The sequence below is a fragment of the Onychomys torridus genome, chromosome 1 (assembly GCF_903995425.1).
Source record: "Onychomys torridus chromosome 1, mOncTor1.1, whole genome shotgun sequence".
NCBI classification, from domain to species: Eukaryota; Metazoa; Chordata; class Mammalia; order Rodentia; family Cricetidae; genus Onychomys; species Onychomys torridus.
In genome coordinates this window covers 158,999,217-159,013,490 of record NC_050443.1, presented here as the reverse complement: position 1 = coordinate 159,013,490, position 14,274 = coordinate 158,999,217, and the positions used below count along the sequence as shown (strand labels likewise).

Genomic DNA, 14,274 nt, shown 5'->3' with positions numbered 1-14,274 from the left:
TCTTTCAGGGGTCTCTCAAGTAATTGGCTAAGCATGCTAAAAATGTAGTTCAGTGGGAACATACCTGGCTAGATATGCTGGACCCCAGGTTTGATCCCTAGCACTGCCAAAAAATATTTTTAATTACAAAAGAAAAATAAAACAAGGAATTGGGTCAGTATCCAAAGGTGTGTTTTATTCCGGAAGTCTAAAGCTTGGCTCTCCAGTGCTCACCGTCTTTTTAGGCTGTTCCTAGGATGTTCACTGTTTTCCTCCGTGCTGCATTTTCTGTTCACTCTCTGTAGATTTTGGTGACCAACTTGGATTTCCACGATGAGCAGAAGCGCCGAAATCTCAATGGAACGCTACATGAGCTGCTTCGGATGAACATCGTCCCCATTGTCAACACAAACGATGCTGTCGTCCCCCCAGCTGAGCCCAACAGTGATCTTCAGGGGGTAAATGTGGGTAAAGTAGTCCTAAGAGTTGAGCATGCTGGAGACACTAACACGTGCTGTGTTGCATTGCACTAACACTGGACATTTGCATGAGCAAAAGGAGGACTTGGGAGACCTGGCATTACAGAACCACGCGGCAGAGGCACCTCTGAATGAGGGTGTTTCCTTCACTGGGTGAGGTGCTGTGAGCATGGCTTGCAGAGTTTGGCATGCCTGTTTGGAAGGAAGCCTTTGTGTTGTGCAGGCCCCGGGGCCTGCGCTCTCATTTGCATATTTTGGATCATGGGTTTTGCCTGCCAGAGCCTAGCTGGCTGCTTCTGGGACTTTCTTTTTAAACTGCATAGCTAACTCACTACTTTTTTCCTGCGTTATAGGTTATTAGTGTTAAGGATAATGATAGCCTGGCTGCCCGACTGGCCGTGGAAATGAAAACTGACCTCTTGATTGTCCTTTCAGATGTAGAAGGTACACAGCAATGCCTTTTTCTTTTGTTCATACCTGTGAGCACGTGGTTTTCCTTCTGATCATTTTTCACTGTGGAGTTATTTCCTGAGCCATGTGAGCCGAAGTTTCTGTGACTCGGGTGGGTGTTTCTGGAAAATGCAGCTTGAATGCAGAAATTATATTTTAGGTGCTTTCATGTTTGTTTTAAAAATAGCTTCAAGGAAATATTTATACACCACGTAATTCACCTATTTGAATTTTTCAAGTCAGTGATCTTTGTACTCATTCACACACTTGTACAACAATCTCCATTAACAATTATAAGTTATTTTCCTCACCCTGACAAGAAACCTCAGACCTGTTAGTGGTCACTGCCTATTGGCATTCAAATCCCCAGCCATAGACAACCTCTAGTCTACTTTCTGCCTCTGTAGGTTTGCCTATTAGAGATGTTGCATGAATGGAATCATATACTATGTGGTCCTTTGTAATAATTGGCTCCTTTTACTTAGTATAATGTGTTCAAAGGTTCCTCTACATTATCATGTCCACCAATGTTTGTTTCTTTTTATTGCCAAGCAGTATTCCACTCTGGACGTTCCGTGTTTTACTTATTCAGTCATCAGTTGGTGGGCACCTGTGCTATTATTAATAATGCTGCTATGAGCCTACTCTTTATGAGTATTTTATTTTCATCTAAGAGTCTAATTGTTGTCAGGTGGTAGTGGTGGCAGCGCACGTCTTTAATCCCAGTACTCAGGAGGCAGAGGCAGATCTCTGTGAGTTTGAGCCCAGCCTGGTTTACAGCGTGAGTTCCAGGTCAGCCAGGTCTACACAGAGAAACCCTGTCTCAGAAAAAAAAAAAAAAAAAAAAAAAGTGTAATTGTTGGGCTCCATGGTAGAACGCTTACCTAGCAAGAACAAGACCCTAGAGCCAGTCCCCAACTCTACAATTAAGAGAGAGAAGTGAGGAAGAGGAAGCAGGAGAGAGAAGACTTGTTGATTCCTGTGCTAACTTGGTATTGAAAAACCACCTTGGTGTTTGGTGCTGTTTGGCATTGCCACCCACAGTGCACGAGGGCTCTAATTTCTCTGACAGTACCTACTTGTTACTCTGTGGTTTTCTGTGTTATAATCATAGAATGTCCGTCCTAATGAGAAGGTTTTATTCCTTAAAAACAACTATTGCGTGTATTTGTTGAGGTGCAGGAGCATGTGCTGAGGTCAGAGGATAAGCTGTAAGAGTTGGATTCTCTGTGGCATCATGTGAATCCTGGGGGCCAAACTCCGCTTTATTGATAAGTGCCTTTGCCGTCAAGAGTTAACCCTTCCAACAGTATCACATGTTAAAGACCCTGAGGGTGGGGTTGAAGGACTGGGTCAGAGGAGTAGGAGGAGTTACAGAGTGTTGAGAGGACGGACCTCTGGGAAAGGCTTCCCAGTGGGACAGTCCTTCCCTCACAGTTATCCTAAACCAGGTCAGCCCCTCAGTCCAGGCTCGTCACCTTCTGGGAAGAACCCTGTCCAGAATCCCGGAGCTGTGGGGCTGCCTGAGCCGTGCATGCCGGCTGGGCACTTACTGCTGCTCATGCCTTATCGTTGCTTCATCCTAGGTAGCACCCTGATTCCCCTGATCCCAGAGAAGGGGGCATTTCACACAGAACAGGATTGTCCTACAGATCAGGAATGATGTGGGCATCCTGTGCAGGAAAAGCAGCGATTTAAAACCCAAAACAGCCGGGGAGGTGGCTCAGTGGGCAGAGTACTTGCCTTGCCAGCATGACGACCTGAGTTTGATCTACAGAACAAACATTAAACATTTTTAAAAAAAGAGGAAAAAAAAGCCAAGCCTAGTGGTGTAGGCTCCTAACCTGAGAACTGAGGAGGTAGAAACAGAGCTTGGTGCTAATCAGCCTAGCCCACTTGAAGGTTCCAATGAGGCTCTGTCTTTAAAGAGTACAATAAAGGTGGATGGTAACTGAGAAATGGCACTGAGGTTGTCCTCTGCCTCCCCCACACACGTGCACGTGTGTATATACCTATGCACTCATGTGTACCTGCACGCGCATGTACACACAAACACAAAACCAAAAAGCATTACTACCCAATGTCCTGTAGCCGGTTTCCAGCCATGGGCAGTGTCTCATTAATGTGAGTCCTTCATCTCACACTCTTTTCTCAGGCCCTTCATCCTTTCCTTTCCCCTCCCAGAGTCTCTGCGCTTTCAAAAAAAAAACTCTGAGGGGTTTCTGTAACATCATGTTGTATGCTTATAACATTTCACTTCACTGTGGTGTTTCCCTGCTCAGATGCTCAGGGTGATATGTTTCATAGTAATGAATCCAGCCTGAATGCCAAGAGTCATACCTCTCCTGCTGACTTTGTTCACCCTCCAAGACACTCACTCATAAACCAGGAGGTTATCAGTCAAAGGGTATGGTGCGAGTTAATGAGTACCCACTCCACATCGCATCCTGCCCACATGGTGTATGGCCACCGAACTGTTTCTGCACTTGTCTCTCTGTTGCCGATATCCCCAGGGTGCAGCAGGCTAAGCAGTGATAACAGAGGGAAGGCCTCTGTTAGTGCTATAGGCACTGGCCCGAGGATGGTCAGGAGGCCTTGCTCAGAGGTCAGGAGGCGTTCGATTGGGGTGGCATAAAGGAGCACAGAAGGTGCTCCTGCTCAGTGTGGGTCGGCTCCACCCGTCCCTTGTCGTCTTTCCAAGTGAGACAGGTGTCTGTCGGTACGGTGTGTTTGTTGTTTTTGTTGATTTGTTTGGTTTATGTATAGCAGAAGTGCCTGGGGAGGCCTGTGGGGACACACACGTGGGTCAATGCCATGTTACTGACTCTGACCCACTCTTCAGGCCTCTTTGACAGTCCTCCAGGCTCAGACGATGCGAAGCTCATTGATATATTCTATCCTGGAGATCAGCAGTCAGTGACGTTTGGAACCAAATCTAGAGTGGGATTAGGGGGCATGGAAGCCAAGGTAAGCGGATGCTGAACTATCCCAGTCTTCAAGCCCAGATGGTATTTTAGCCTTTTTTACTGCTAAACTTGTCAGGGAGCTTATGGTTCAGATAGCACATGCAACATTTAAATATGCACCTTTCTAAATACGTTTCATGACTGCTGTATACCTGTGTTTCATCATGTCTTTACATGTCTTTTTATTAACATAAGCAGTGCATTTTGTGCGTGTGTTCATTCCTTTTGGTTGCGATGACTGGATAGCTGACAAAGCTGTTCTGGCTCAGAGTTAGAGAATGCAGTCCTCCCGACCTGGCAGCTGGTCACATTGTATCCACAGAGAAGAAATAAAGATGTACCGGTGCCGGCTCACTTTCTCCTCCTTACCTAGTCTGTGACCCCAGCTCACATTTAGGGCTCTCCTTCTCCAGTTGAACTTTCTAGAAATGCCCTCGTAGACATTCCGAAGTGGATTTCCATGATAATACAAACCCAGTCAAGTAGGCAGTGAGAATTCACAGTGTTGTCAGCCCATAGAGGACAGAACTTGGGTCATTTTCACACAGTAAAAACTCCGTTACCAACTCGGGTATTTCTGGAAGTTTTTCAAAACTCCTTCCCACCCCCCCAACCCCCCACCCCTCAGTTGTTCTCAGCAGCTGTTTACCCTTAATGCAGACATCATGCAGGAGCCATAGAAAAGAGCAGGGTCTTGTTCACACAAACCCTGTTCGTCACTCCTCTAACTGCTCGGTTGTTGCTAAGTTCAGGCATGACAAATCAAAATGTCCAGGCATAACCAATCAAAATGTGCACGTTTTGAGTCCAGTTCTGGTGGGTCTCAGAAATCAGGACACATTGGTTCCCCTTCAGGCAGTACATGCTGACTCTGGACTGTAAAGTGATGGCAGGCTGCATGTGTTTTCCCAGATCTGAGCTGTTAGACACATCTCCCTGTTCATTAGCTTGCTAGATAATCAAATTGTATCTTATGTCATTGAGCAAGTTCAGAGTGTGAGTGACTAGGTCTGACTCTCCTCTCTGGATCTGACCTGACCCCTTAGGTGAAAGCAGCCCTCTGGGCTTTGCAAGGTGGCACATCTGTCGTCATTGCCAACGGGACCCACCCAAAGGTGTCTGGGCACGTCATCACAGACATAGTGGAGGGGAAGAAAGTCGGCACCTTCTTTTCGGAAGTAAAGCCTGCTGGTGAGTAGTTTTCCCTCAAGTCCCGGGGCCTGTGGGTGATAGCCCGTGCCGCCCCAGCCTAGATGGAACTGAAGCTTGAACTCTCAGCCTGCCAATCCAGATTATGAAATCAGTGTGGTCACACCATAAAATCTGATGTCTTAAACAGTTCACAGAACTGGATTTTGTGAGAGTCTTATCTACCCTGCCTCGTTAGTCCACCTATTCTCCAAAATCAGGAGCCATTTGCTAGGCCAGCACTGGCTGCTAAGAACTAGTGAGCAGTAGAGATGCAGAGGTGCTTAAGACACGGATTGAGCTCTGAAGCACTCACAAAGATGTGCTCGCTGTCTGTACTCACAAATGCAAGCACATGAGGAATGTGCTTGCCAAAATGAGATTGAACTCTGGAAGGCACAGAGACTCTTGTCTACGTCAGACACGGGAAGTTTCTGTATTTTTCCCTGAGGTACCCTGGTGTGGATCTGTGTGTTTGTGGTTTTGGTTGTTGTTGGTTTGGGGTGGGGAGGGTGCCATTCTGTTTGCCCTGGTGATCTCTGGGTATCAACCAAGCATACATACCAAGACACCAGGCGTTCCTTCTGCGTTCAGTGAAGCATGTGATGGGAAAGTGAGAGTGTGAAGCCGACCGTGGTATGATGCTTGCACATGTTCTTACAGGCCCTACAGTGGAGCAGCAGGGGGAGATGGCCCGATCCGGAGGGAGGATGCTGGCCACATTAGAGCCTGAACAGGTGAGGACGTCCACTGACAGTTTGGTGGGTTTTCGGAACAAAGCATGCTAGACATTTTTGTTTAGTGGTCAAGTCTGCAGGCCCCGTTTATTCCTAGTGTTAGCAGAATTATCTGGATTAAATTTATGCTCCCCTTTGTCTGAAGGAACTCTTTCTGTCACCATGGTTTGATCAAAGACAGGATTAGGATCTGACACATGGCAGACATGGACACATAGGAGAGCTACCTCCTCCTGTTCATGCTGAATTGTCTGCAACACTTGACAGAGTGAAGCTTGAGAGCCTGTCCTGTGATCATCTCCTCCTGGTCCCTGGTGAATTAGTCACCTGACAGAGGGTCTTCAGAGCCTGTCCTGTGATAGCCCCCTCCTGGTCCCTGGTGAATCGGTGTTGGTAGCAGTTCAGTAGAGCTGGAGATGGTGGGGCCAGGTGAAAAGGGCTGGCTGCTGGGGGGAGGGGGGTGTGCGGCTGCGGCTGCCATGGTGCAGGTTTCTTCTGTGGAGCACATTGGTCTAAGAAGGGAGGAGGGAATGACTACAAGTAGGAAAACTAAAGCGAAGGAGGAGCCTGGCTCCTCTCTCTACTCTGCTCTACTTCAGTGATCATTTCTCAAAATGGTGGCCAGGGCTGGAGAGATGGCTCAGCAGTGAAGAGCACTGACTGCTCTTCCAGAGGACCTGGGTTTGATTCCCAGCAACCACACAGTAGATTACAATCATCTGTAACTCCAGTTCCAAGGTCATCTGGCGCCCTCTTCTGGACTCCTCAGACACTGCATGCTTGCAGTACATAGACATCCATGCAGACAGAACTCTCATACACATAAAACAAAATCTCAAAGAAAAATTATAAAGAAAAGCCATATGCAAATCCTTACCTGGGAAATAAAATGTCTATTGATACAAAACTCTGTAAAGTTGAGCATGTCATTCCTAATTCCACGTGCCAGCTCATTTTGTGGACAAACCACATAACTCCCCTCGGTGCTGAGCCGTGGATCCTGATGGCAGTATACAGGAATGGAAGAGAAAGAAGAAGTGGGAGCAGGTTGGAAACACGTAAGGAGGTGGACAACGCCAGGAATGTGTGAGAGAAAGCAAAGGGACTTCAGTCTGTGACAACTTTGGCTCCAGGGACAAGCCTAGCACCTGAGGGTGGACAAAGAAGCATGTGCGTTCTTGGAGCTTCCTGGTGTCTTCATGATTCGCTTTTCTTGCAGAGAGCAGAAATTATCCATCATCTGGCTGACCTGCTGACGGACCAGCGGGAAGAGATCCTGCTAGCCAACAAAAAAGACCTGGAGGAGGCAGAGGGTAGGGAGCCAGTCACGAATTTTCCGCTGTGGTGGTGGTCTATCTTTTACTGTTAATTCTTGCATCTGTCTAGAGGCGAATTTGTTAGAAGAAAGTACATTACTGTGTGTAGTTTTTATCGAGGGTGGCTGGCTAGTGCTACGTAAGCTTTTTCTAACTATTCATGGTACTTCCTCCTGCCCCGTTTTCAGATATTTTAATCCAACCCTCCAAGGAGCTTTCCCTGTTCCCAAGAGTCATGTGAGCTCTGGCTGCTGTGGATGCTTAGCTAATGATAGCTGAGACCATTGTACTAGCAGGCACTGTGCTAAGGACTTTCCCAGTAGGATCACCTTTAAATTGCACAACCTACTGTAGCCGAGGGAGCTACTCTTTATTAGTCCCAGTCAGCAAAGCTGTCATTCACCCAAAGTCATATGACCAGTGGTGGGCCCGGGATTCCAGTTCAGATGAACTGTCCATACGAAAGAACCACAGAAATGGTTCGTGCTGCCTGTAATGAAAGATGAGGTATCTCTTGGGCCAGTAAACCAGCGTGCTATCTTTATGGTTGGCATCAGGTGCTGTCCAGAGAGGTCTGTGTGGTGCTCATGGCAGAGTAGATGATATGGCTAAAGTCGTATCACAGATGACCAGTTGTGGAGGCCCACAAAGGTTTCCTAGTGACATCTGAGCTTGCTTTACCCAGCAGGGCTGCATTAGAGGATTGCTTGACCACGTGTGTGGTTACCAGGTGATTGAAAAGGGTGTGCACTTGGCTGTGCTGGGGGGAGGTCTTTTGCTCTACCCCTTAGTGTCCCTATAAATAGCCCTTTAGAAGAGACAGGAGGCGGGTGGTGGATAAGGATCCAGGCCCTGCCAAGGCCATCCTGTGTTTCTATCTGTTTCTCTCGCCTCTATCTTCTATCTAAATTTCTTATCCCTCACTCCTCAAGAGTATCTTGTCATAAAATGTGGGAGACCTGGGCTCCCACAACCAGTTATACTAGGCCCACATGCCCTTTGTCCTCTCCCTCCATTCTCTGCTTTGCCAGTTTAAGATGGTGGAAGACAGCTGGCATGATGGTCACATGATGAGACGCTGTCTCAAATAATAACAATAACAGCAGCAGCAGCAGAAAGGAAAAGTAGACAAACTGTCATTGTTCTTGATGCCATTGAGACATCTGCCTGTGCACATGTTCATCAGCCATTTTTTTAAAAGATTTGTTTGTTTGTTTGTTTGTTTGTTTATTTATTACGTATACAGCATGTATGACTGCATACCAGAAGAGGGCACCAGATCTCATTACAGATGGTTGTGAGCCACCATGTGGTTGCTGGGAATTGAACTCAGGACCTCTGGAAGAGCAGTCAGTGCTCTTAACCTCTGAGCCATCTCTCCAGCCCTCATCAGCCATTTTTGATGAACAGACTTGATGTTTCACAGTTAGCAGTTTTTACATGCCATACTCCAGATAGCCCAGCTTGTCGGTAGCTGTGGTGGATTATGTGTAACAACTACATTGCCGCTTCTTGTCGGAATTGTTAGGTAGAGTTCAGGCCTCCCTGTTTTGAAATGCTCTGATGTACTTGTTGCGTGCTGAAAAGTGATAATTTGGTGGACATGAGATATTCAGTTGCCAAGCAGTCCCTCCCCACTTCCAGGAAGAGCTATGTAAAGCCGCATGTCACTACCTCACCCCGACCCTCAGTTCCGTGTCTGTCCTTACTACAGTAAAGCGGGTGGCCAAAGCCTGCCCACATTGCTCCTTTGTCATGTCGCCCTCCTGCCTTTTCAGGGAGACTTGCAGCCCCTCTACTGAAGCGCCTGAGCCTCTCCACATCTAAACTGAACAGCCTGGCCATCGGGCTGCGGCAGATTGCAGCCTCCTCCCAGGACAGTGTGGGCCGTGTTCTGCGCCGGACTCGGATTGCCAAAAACCTAGAACTGGAGCAAGTGACTGTCCCAATAGGTGTTTTACTGGTGATCTTTGAGTCTCGTCCTGACTGTCTACCTCAGGTATGTGTGACCATGACCCTGCCATTGGGAATGGTTTGGAGGAAGCATATATTATCAGGACTAGATATAAGTCACCATAAGATGTGTGTGTGTGTGTGTGTGTGTGTGTGTGTGTGTGTGTGTGTGTATCTGCATGTATGAACATGTGAATATGTAAGAGAGAGAAGGATAGGGCTGGAGAGATGGCTCAGAGGTTAAGAGCACTGGCTGCTCTTCCAGAGGTCCTGAGTTCAATTCCCAGCAACCACATGGTGGCTCACAACCATCTATAAGATCTGTGCCCTCTCTGGTGGGCAAGCATACATGCTGGGAGAACACAGTATACATAATAAATAAATTTTTAAAAAAGAAAAAGAAAAATTAACACTCCAAGAGAAAAAGAGAGAGAAAGATACTTTTCTTCAACCCCAAAGACAGCTGTTTCCATGGTGCTGTCAGTTTGTTACTGAGGTGACTTATGTTCTTCATCCTTCCTTCCAGCCATCCCAGGGCAGAGGTACAGCTGAGCATTAGACAGTTAATAGTCCTTGTCACACTCGTAAGTCTAGAGCTGTCACCTGAGCCCAGATCAACCCCTGAGGGACAGGGAGAGCACATTCTCAGCTCTCCTGGCTCACCGTGCACTTCGTTCTGAGACTGCACATCCCTGCTGGTCTACTGCACTCATCCACCTAACACCCGTCTACCCACACACAAAAGGACTCCATTATCAGCGTCACGGAGTGTAGCACATCTATTGGAAAAAGCACTTTGGGTAGTTAGTGGAAGACAGCATGCAGCCCTCTTTAAGGAATGTGGTTAGCACATGTCAAAGCACCCAAAACATGAGGTACAGTAGAAGTCGGCCTCACTTCGTTGCCCTAAACGCTGAGAAATTGATAACCATTTCCCCCACTAAGCTATGAGTGGGATGAGATCAACTCTTTCTTTGTATTGGCTCTGAGATCTCAAAGGGAAATTCTGTTTTAAAATGAAAAGCTAGGGCTGGAGAGATGGCTTAGAGGTTAAGAGCACCGACTGCTCTTCCAGAGGTCCTGAGTTCAAGACCCAGCAACCACATGGTGGCTCACAACCACTTGTAATGAGATCTGGCGCCCTCTTTTGTATACATAATGAATAAATAAAATGAAAAGCTAGCTGCTCTGTATGTAAAGCATAGGGGACTGTGAAGTCTACAGTTCTCTGTGGAGCATACTCCCTGACTGGACCTCACAGCAGCTGGTTCCTCACAGGACTCCCTTCCCGTAGTTGCGTGTCCTCAGTCTGTCTCATTACCCCTCTGGCCACGAGTCCATCCTGTAGAAGAGCCTGGTGCTGGCTGCAAAACTCATTTGTGCTAGGAGAAATGGGTGCTGGCTCTGTGTGGCTCTGTTCATGAAACGCCACCTCTCAGCCACCCAAATCCTCACAAGGAATAGGCTTTCCCCTGTGGCTGAGGCTCCTCACCTGAAGTGTAAGCCCTGGATGGCAACACACAAATCCTAAAAATTGGGTATGGAATGTGGTGTGTCTGCATTTAGCAGCAGAAAGTTTGCATAACCTTCCTAAGGGGCTCAAGAGCAACTCAAGCAAATAGAAAGGATTAAGAAACCCTAATCTGGCTGGGCGGTGGTGGCACACGCCTTTAATCCCAGCACTTGGGGGGCATAGCCAGGCGGATCTCTGTGAGTTCAAGGCCAGCATGTTCTACAGAGTGAGATCCAGGACAGGCACCAAAACTACATGAGAAACCCTATCTTGGAAAAAAAACAAAACAAAACAAAAACAAACCTAACCTGGAGATTTAAATGGCCAAGAAAAGAAGCAAAGAGTTTTAGTAGCCTTTTTTACCCTCCCTTACCAAACCTGGGTGGTTTATCTGAAAAGTATTCAGAAAACCAAGCTTCAGGCTTAGGATGACTGAGTCGGCCTCTCTCACTGCTTTAATGAGATAGCTCATTCTTCCCTGCCCTGAGCAGTGTATGTTCCCAGCAGGATGCTGTCACCATCCAGGGCTGGCTTGAGTTCATGTTCTCCAGATTCTCAGCATCAGGCAGTTAGAGCGCCCAGGTCAGTTTCAGGACCACAGTAGGTTGTGGCCACAGGTGCCTCCCAGCCTCTGCTGACTCAGTGGAGCAGGTACTTCACTATGGAGGCAGTTGAGCATCCCACTCCCCACTGTGACCAGAGCAGGGAGGGAGTGAACTCAGATTGCATTGCTGGTGCTTTAGTGGAAGCCACACAGTTGAGTTCCCCAGAGTCAGACATCCTAGAGTATTTTTTGCCAGTCCTGCATTTGTAAGCTGTGTGGCCCGGGGGTCACCCCCCTTCCTGGGCTTCAGTATAAAGTGGGATAAAATGAGTTTGAAATGTACTTGGATGCTGGTAAAGGTGAGACGGACACTATAATAAAGCACACAGCAATGCGGACGTTACTGTCACTCTGCCTGTCTTCCCTTCGATCTGCAGGTGGCAGCTTTGGCTATTGCAAGTGGCAATGGCTTGTTGCTCAAAGGAGGGAAGGAGGCCGCACACAGCAACCGCATTCTTCACCTCCTGACCCAGGAGGCCCTGTCCATCCATGGAGTCAAGGATGCCATACAGCTGGTAGGTCATAGGGCCAGGTGAGGTCTGTGGAAATTTTTAGCAAGTGTATGGTTCTGTGAAGCCAAGATGGTTCTACAAGTAAGCTCAATTAGAGAACCTGTAAACACTGCCATTCTGCAGAGCCAGGTGGGTTTTCATTGGCTTGGGAGAGCTGCTACCATACAGACACCCTGGCACTGCTGGGTTACTCAGTATCAATTAGACCTTCACTCTTTTTAAACTTAATTTTCTTTATTACTGGGGTGTGTGGGGGGGGGGAGAGGGAGAGAGGGAGGGAGGGAGGGAGAGAGAGAACAACTTCATGGAGTCACTTCTCCCCTTCTACCTTTACATGGGTCCCAGGAATTGGATTCAGGTCTCCAGGCTTGTGTGACAAACATCTTTACCTGTTGAGCCATACATATCCCTGGCCCTTAGACCCTCATTCATTAGGTTATAGGAGTGATAGACCCACTATAGGGCTGGGTTCCTCTCATTGGTAGAGTTATTTGAGGCAATTGATTCAGGGGTAAAGAATTTACCAATCTTTGGTAGAGTTTAGTGTTGTTTGGTTTTGCTCTTTTGGGGGGCCCCGCCATCCAGCTCCCAAATAAATCACACACGGAAGCTTACTCTTATTTATAAATGCCTGGCCTTAGCTTGGCTTGTTTCTTGGCAGGTTTTCTTAAGTTTAACCCATCTATCTTTTGCCTCCAGGCTTTTCCTTTTCTATTCCTGTATACCTTTTTTTTGGTTCTTATTCCTTGGTTTGCTGTGTAGCTGAGTGGCTGGCCCCTGGGTCCTCCTTCTTCTCTGGCTACTTCTTCTCTCTCCACCCCTCCATCTCTTTTCTTCCTCCTATATATTCTCTCTGCCTGCCAGCCTCACCCATCCTTTCTCCTGCCTTGCTATTGGCCGTTCAGCTCTTTTTATTTTTTTTTTAATTTTGAAAAATGTATATATTTATTAAAAATTTAAAGTTACTTTAAAAAATGTGGTTACTTTACACTATAAATTCAGAAGTCCTGGGAATTAGGCGCAGAAAGATTTAGGTTTCCAAGGAGTTCTTAAAGTTTCCTATTGGCATTCCTCATTGCCCTGGGGTTTTGGTGCTTTAGGAGTCTCTGCCTTGGAACCCTGGTTTTTGAACAGCAGCAGCTCAAGAACTCCAGAATAGATGGGAGAGGCTCTGGCGTGCGGATAGCCAAATGCAGACAGCCGCACTTTAGTGAGTGGATGTAGTTTCTTCTGGAGTTCTTTGGAGTGATGTATCTATAAGACCATTCCCCCACTTAGTGAAAAGCCACTCAGGCCCTCTCTAAATACTGGCCCCATCGCAACCCCAGGCCTCCATGTAGCATGCAGGTTAAAATGTCTCTAGGCAGGAGGATTTCCTCAGTTGTTATCCAACCATCTAAAATTGTCCCTTAGAGGACCCCCATATCCACATTTCTCATCCATAGATGCCCACTCAGATTGTTTCATCCTGGCCCTCAGCTCTTTAGTAGACCATCAGGTGTGTTAGACAGGCACAGTAACACAGCTTCACAGTTAAACAAATGCAACATGAACAAAAGTAACACACCTCAAAATAAAACTCCCCAACAGTTTAGATTTGACTTACGTCACTTTAAGAAAGTTTGTCATCATGTGGTATGGAAGAATGAGACCGTGTTGCTGCTACTGTTACCGTGGTCACTAACGTGGCCTGAGCTGCCGGATGAGTTCAGTGGGAACAGCCGCGAGTCACGTGAGGCCCTTTCATTATCTCATCTCCTTCTCACTATAACCCTTCGAGGAAATGCGGTTTGTTTGTAGGTCCATGTTCTGGACTAGGTAAAAGCAGACTCGGGTACAGAAATTCACCAGTTTATGGGAGGGTTTAGATTTGATTTAAGCCATTTCTAGATCTTTCTTTTCCCATGGAAGGCCCCCTCCCTTCAACGTCTCAGGATTCCCTTCCTCCTGGTGGGTGGAGCTGCCTCATTGCATGCTCAGAGAGGATCCCAGGCTTAGGAACTCAGCCCAGCTCTAGCACAGCCTGGCTTGAATGGGTTCCCTCCCTCCCTCCCTCCCTCCCTCCCTCCCTCCCTCCCTCCCTCCGTCCCTGCCTGCCAGTGTGTACCATACTTAGAGTAGTACATGCAGATCACATATAGACATCTCTATAACTGTATCTGTGTGGATACGCATGGCCACTAACCACGTGTCCCCAGCACACCTTAGGGTAACCACTTTCTTTGCCGTCCATCACAGTCACTCACTTTGGCCTGTGCCTGAACTTGGATGGAGTGACCCAGAATACAGTTTTCTGCTCCATGACTTCTGCTCGTTATTATCTTGGTGGCATTCTCCTGTATCTTTGCATCCAGCAGTTTTTTCCTCCTTTTCCATCACCTTTCTCGTCATCCATCTATAGCCACACACATACTGCAGTTCATCTGTTTTGTCCGTGGGCATTTCGTTTGGTCCAGGCATTGGTTTCATGAAACGAAGTAGTTATGAATAGTCCAGCATGTGTACATTTATATTTCTGTTGTAACATGACTAGATGGAAAACAGCAACAAATTCAGAAAAGAAAAGGAGATGCCTGG

At 47.2% G+C, this 14,274-nt stretch overlaps 1 protein-coding gene across 3 annotated transcripts in view; it reads left to right on the top strand.

The window, feature by feature from the left end:
• Window positions 1-14,274, top strand: part of Aldh18a1 (aldehyde dehydrogenase 18 family member A1) — a 36,778-nt gene that overhangs the window by 14,191 nt on the left and 8,313 nt on the right. For 2 of the 3 annotated variants that reach the window (XM_036168954.1, XM_036168970.1), the window contains 8 exons: window positions 285-443; window positions 812-902; window positions 3,751-3,875; window positions 4,921-5,065; window positions 5,726-5,799; window positions 7,019-7,112; window positions 8,894-9,114; window positions 11,563-11,700. In XM_036168954.1, coding sequence (XP_036024847.1) covers window positions 285-443; window positions 812-902; window positions 3,751-3,875; window positions 4,921-5,065; window positions 5,726-5,799; window positions 7,019-7,112; window positions 8,894-9,114; window positions 11,563-11,700 — 1,047 coding nt within the window. The remainder of the gene's footprint in view (window positions 1-284; window positions 444-811; window positions 903-3,750; window positions 3,876-4,920; window positions 5,066-5,725; window positions 5,800-7,018; window positions 7,113-8,893; window positions 9,115-11,562; window positions 11,701-14,274) is intronic. The other variant, XM_036168962.1, reaches the window with a different exon arrangement.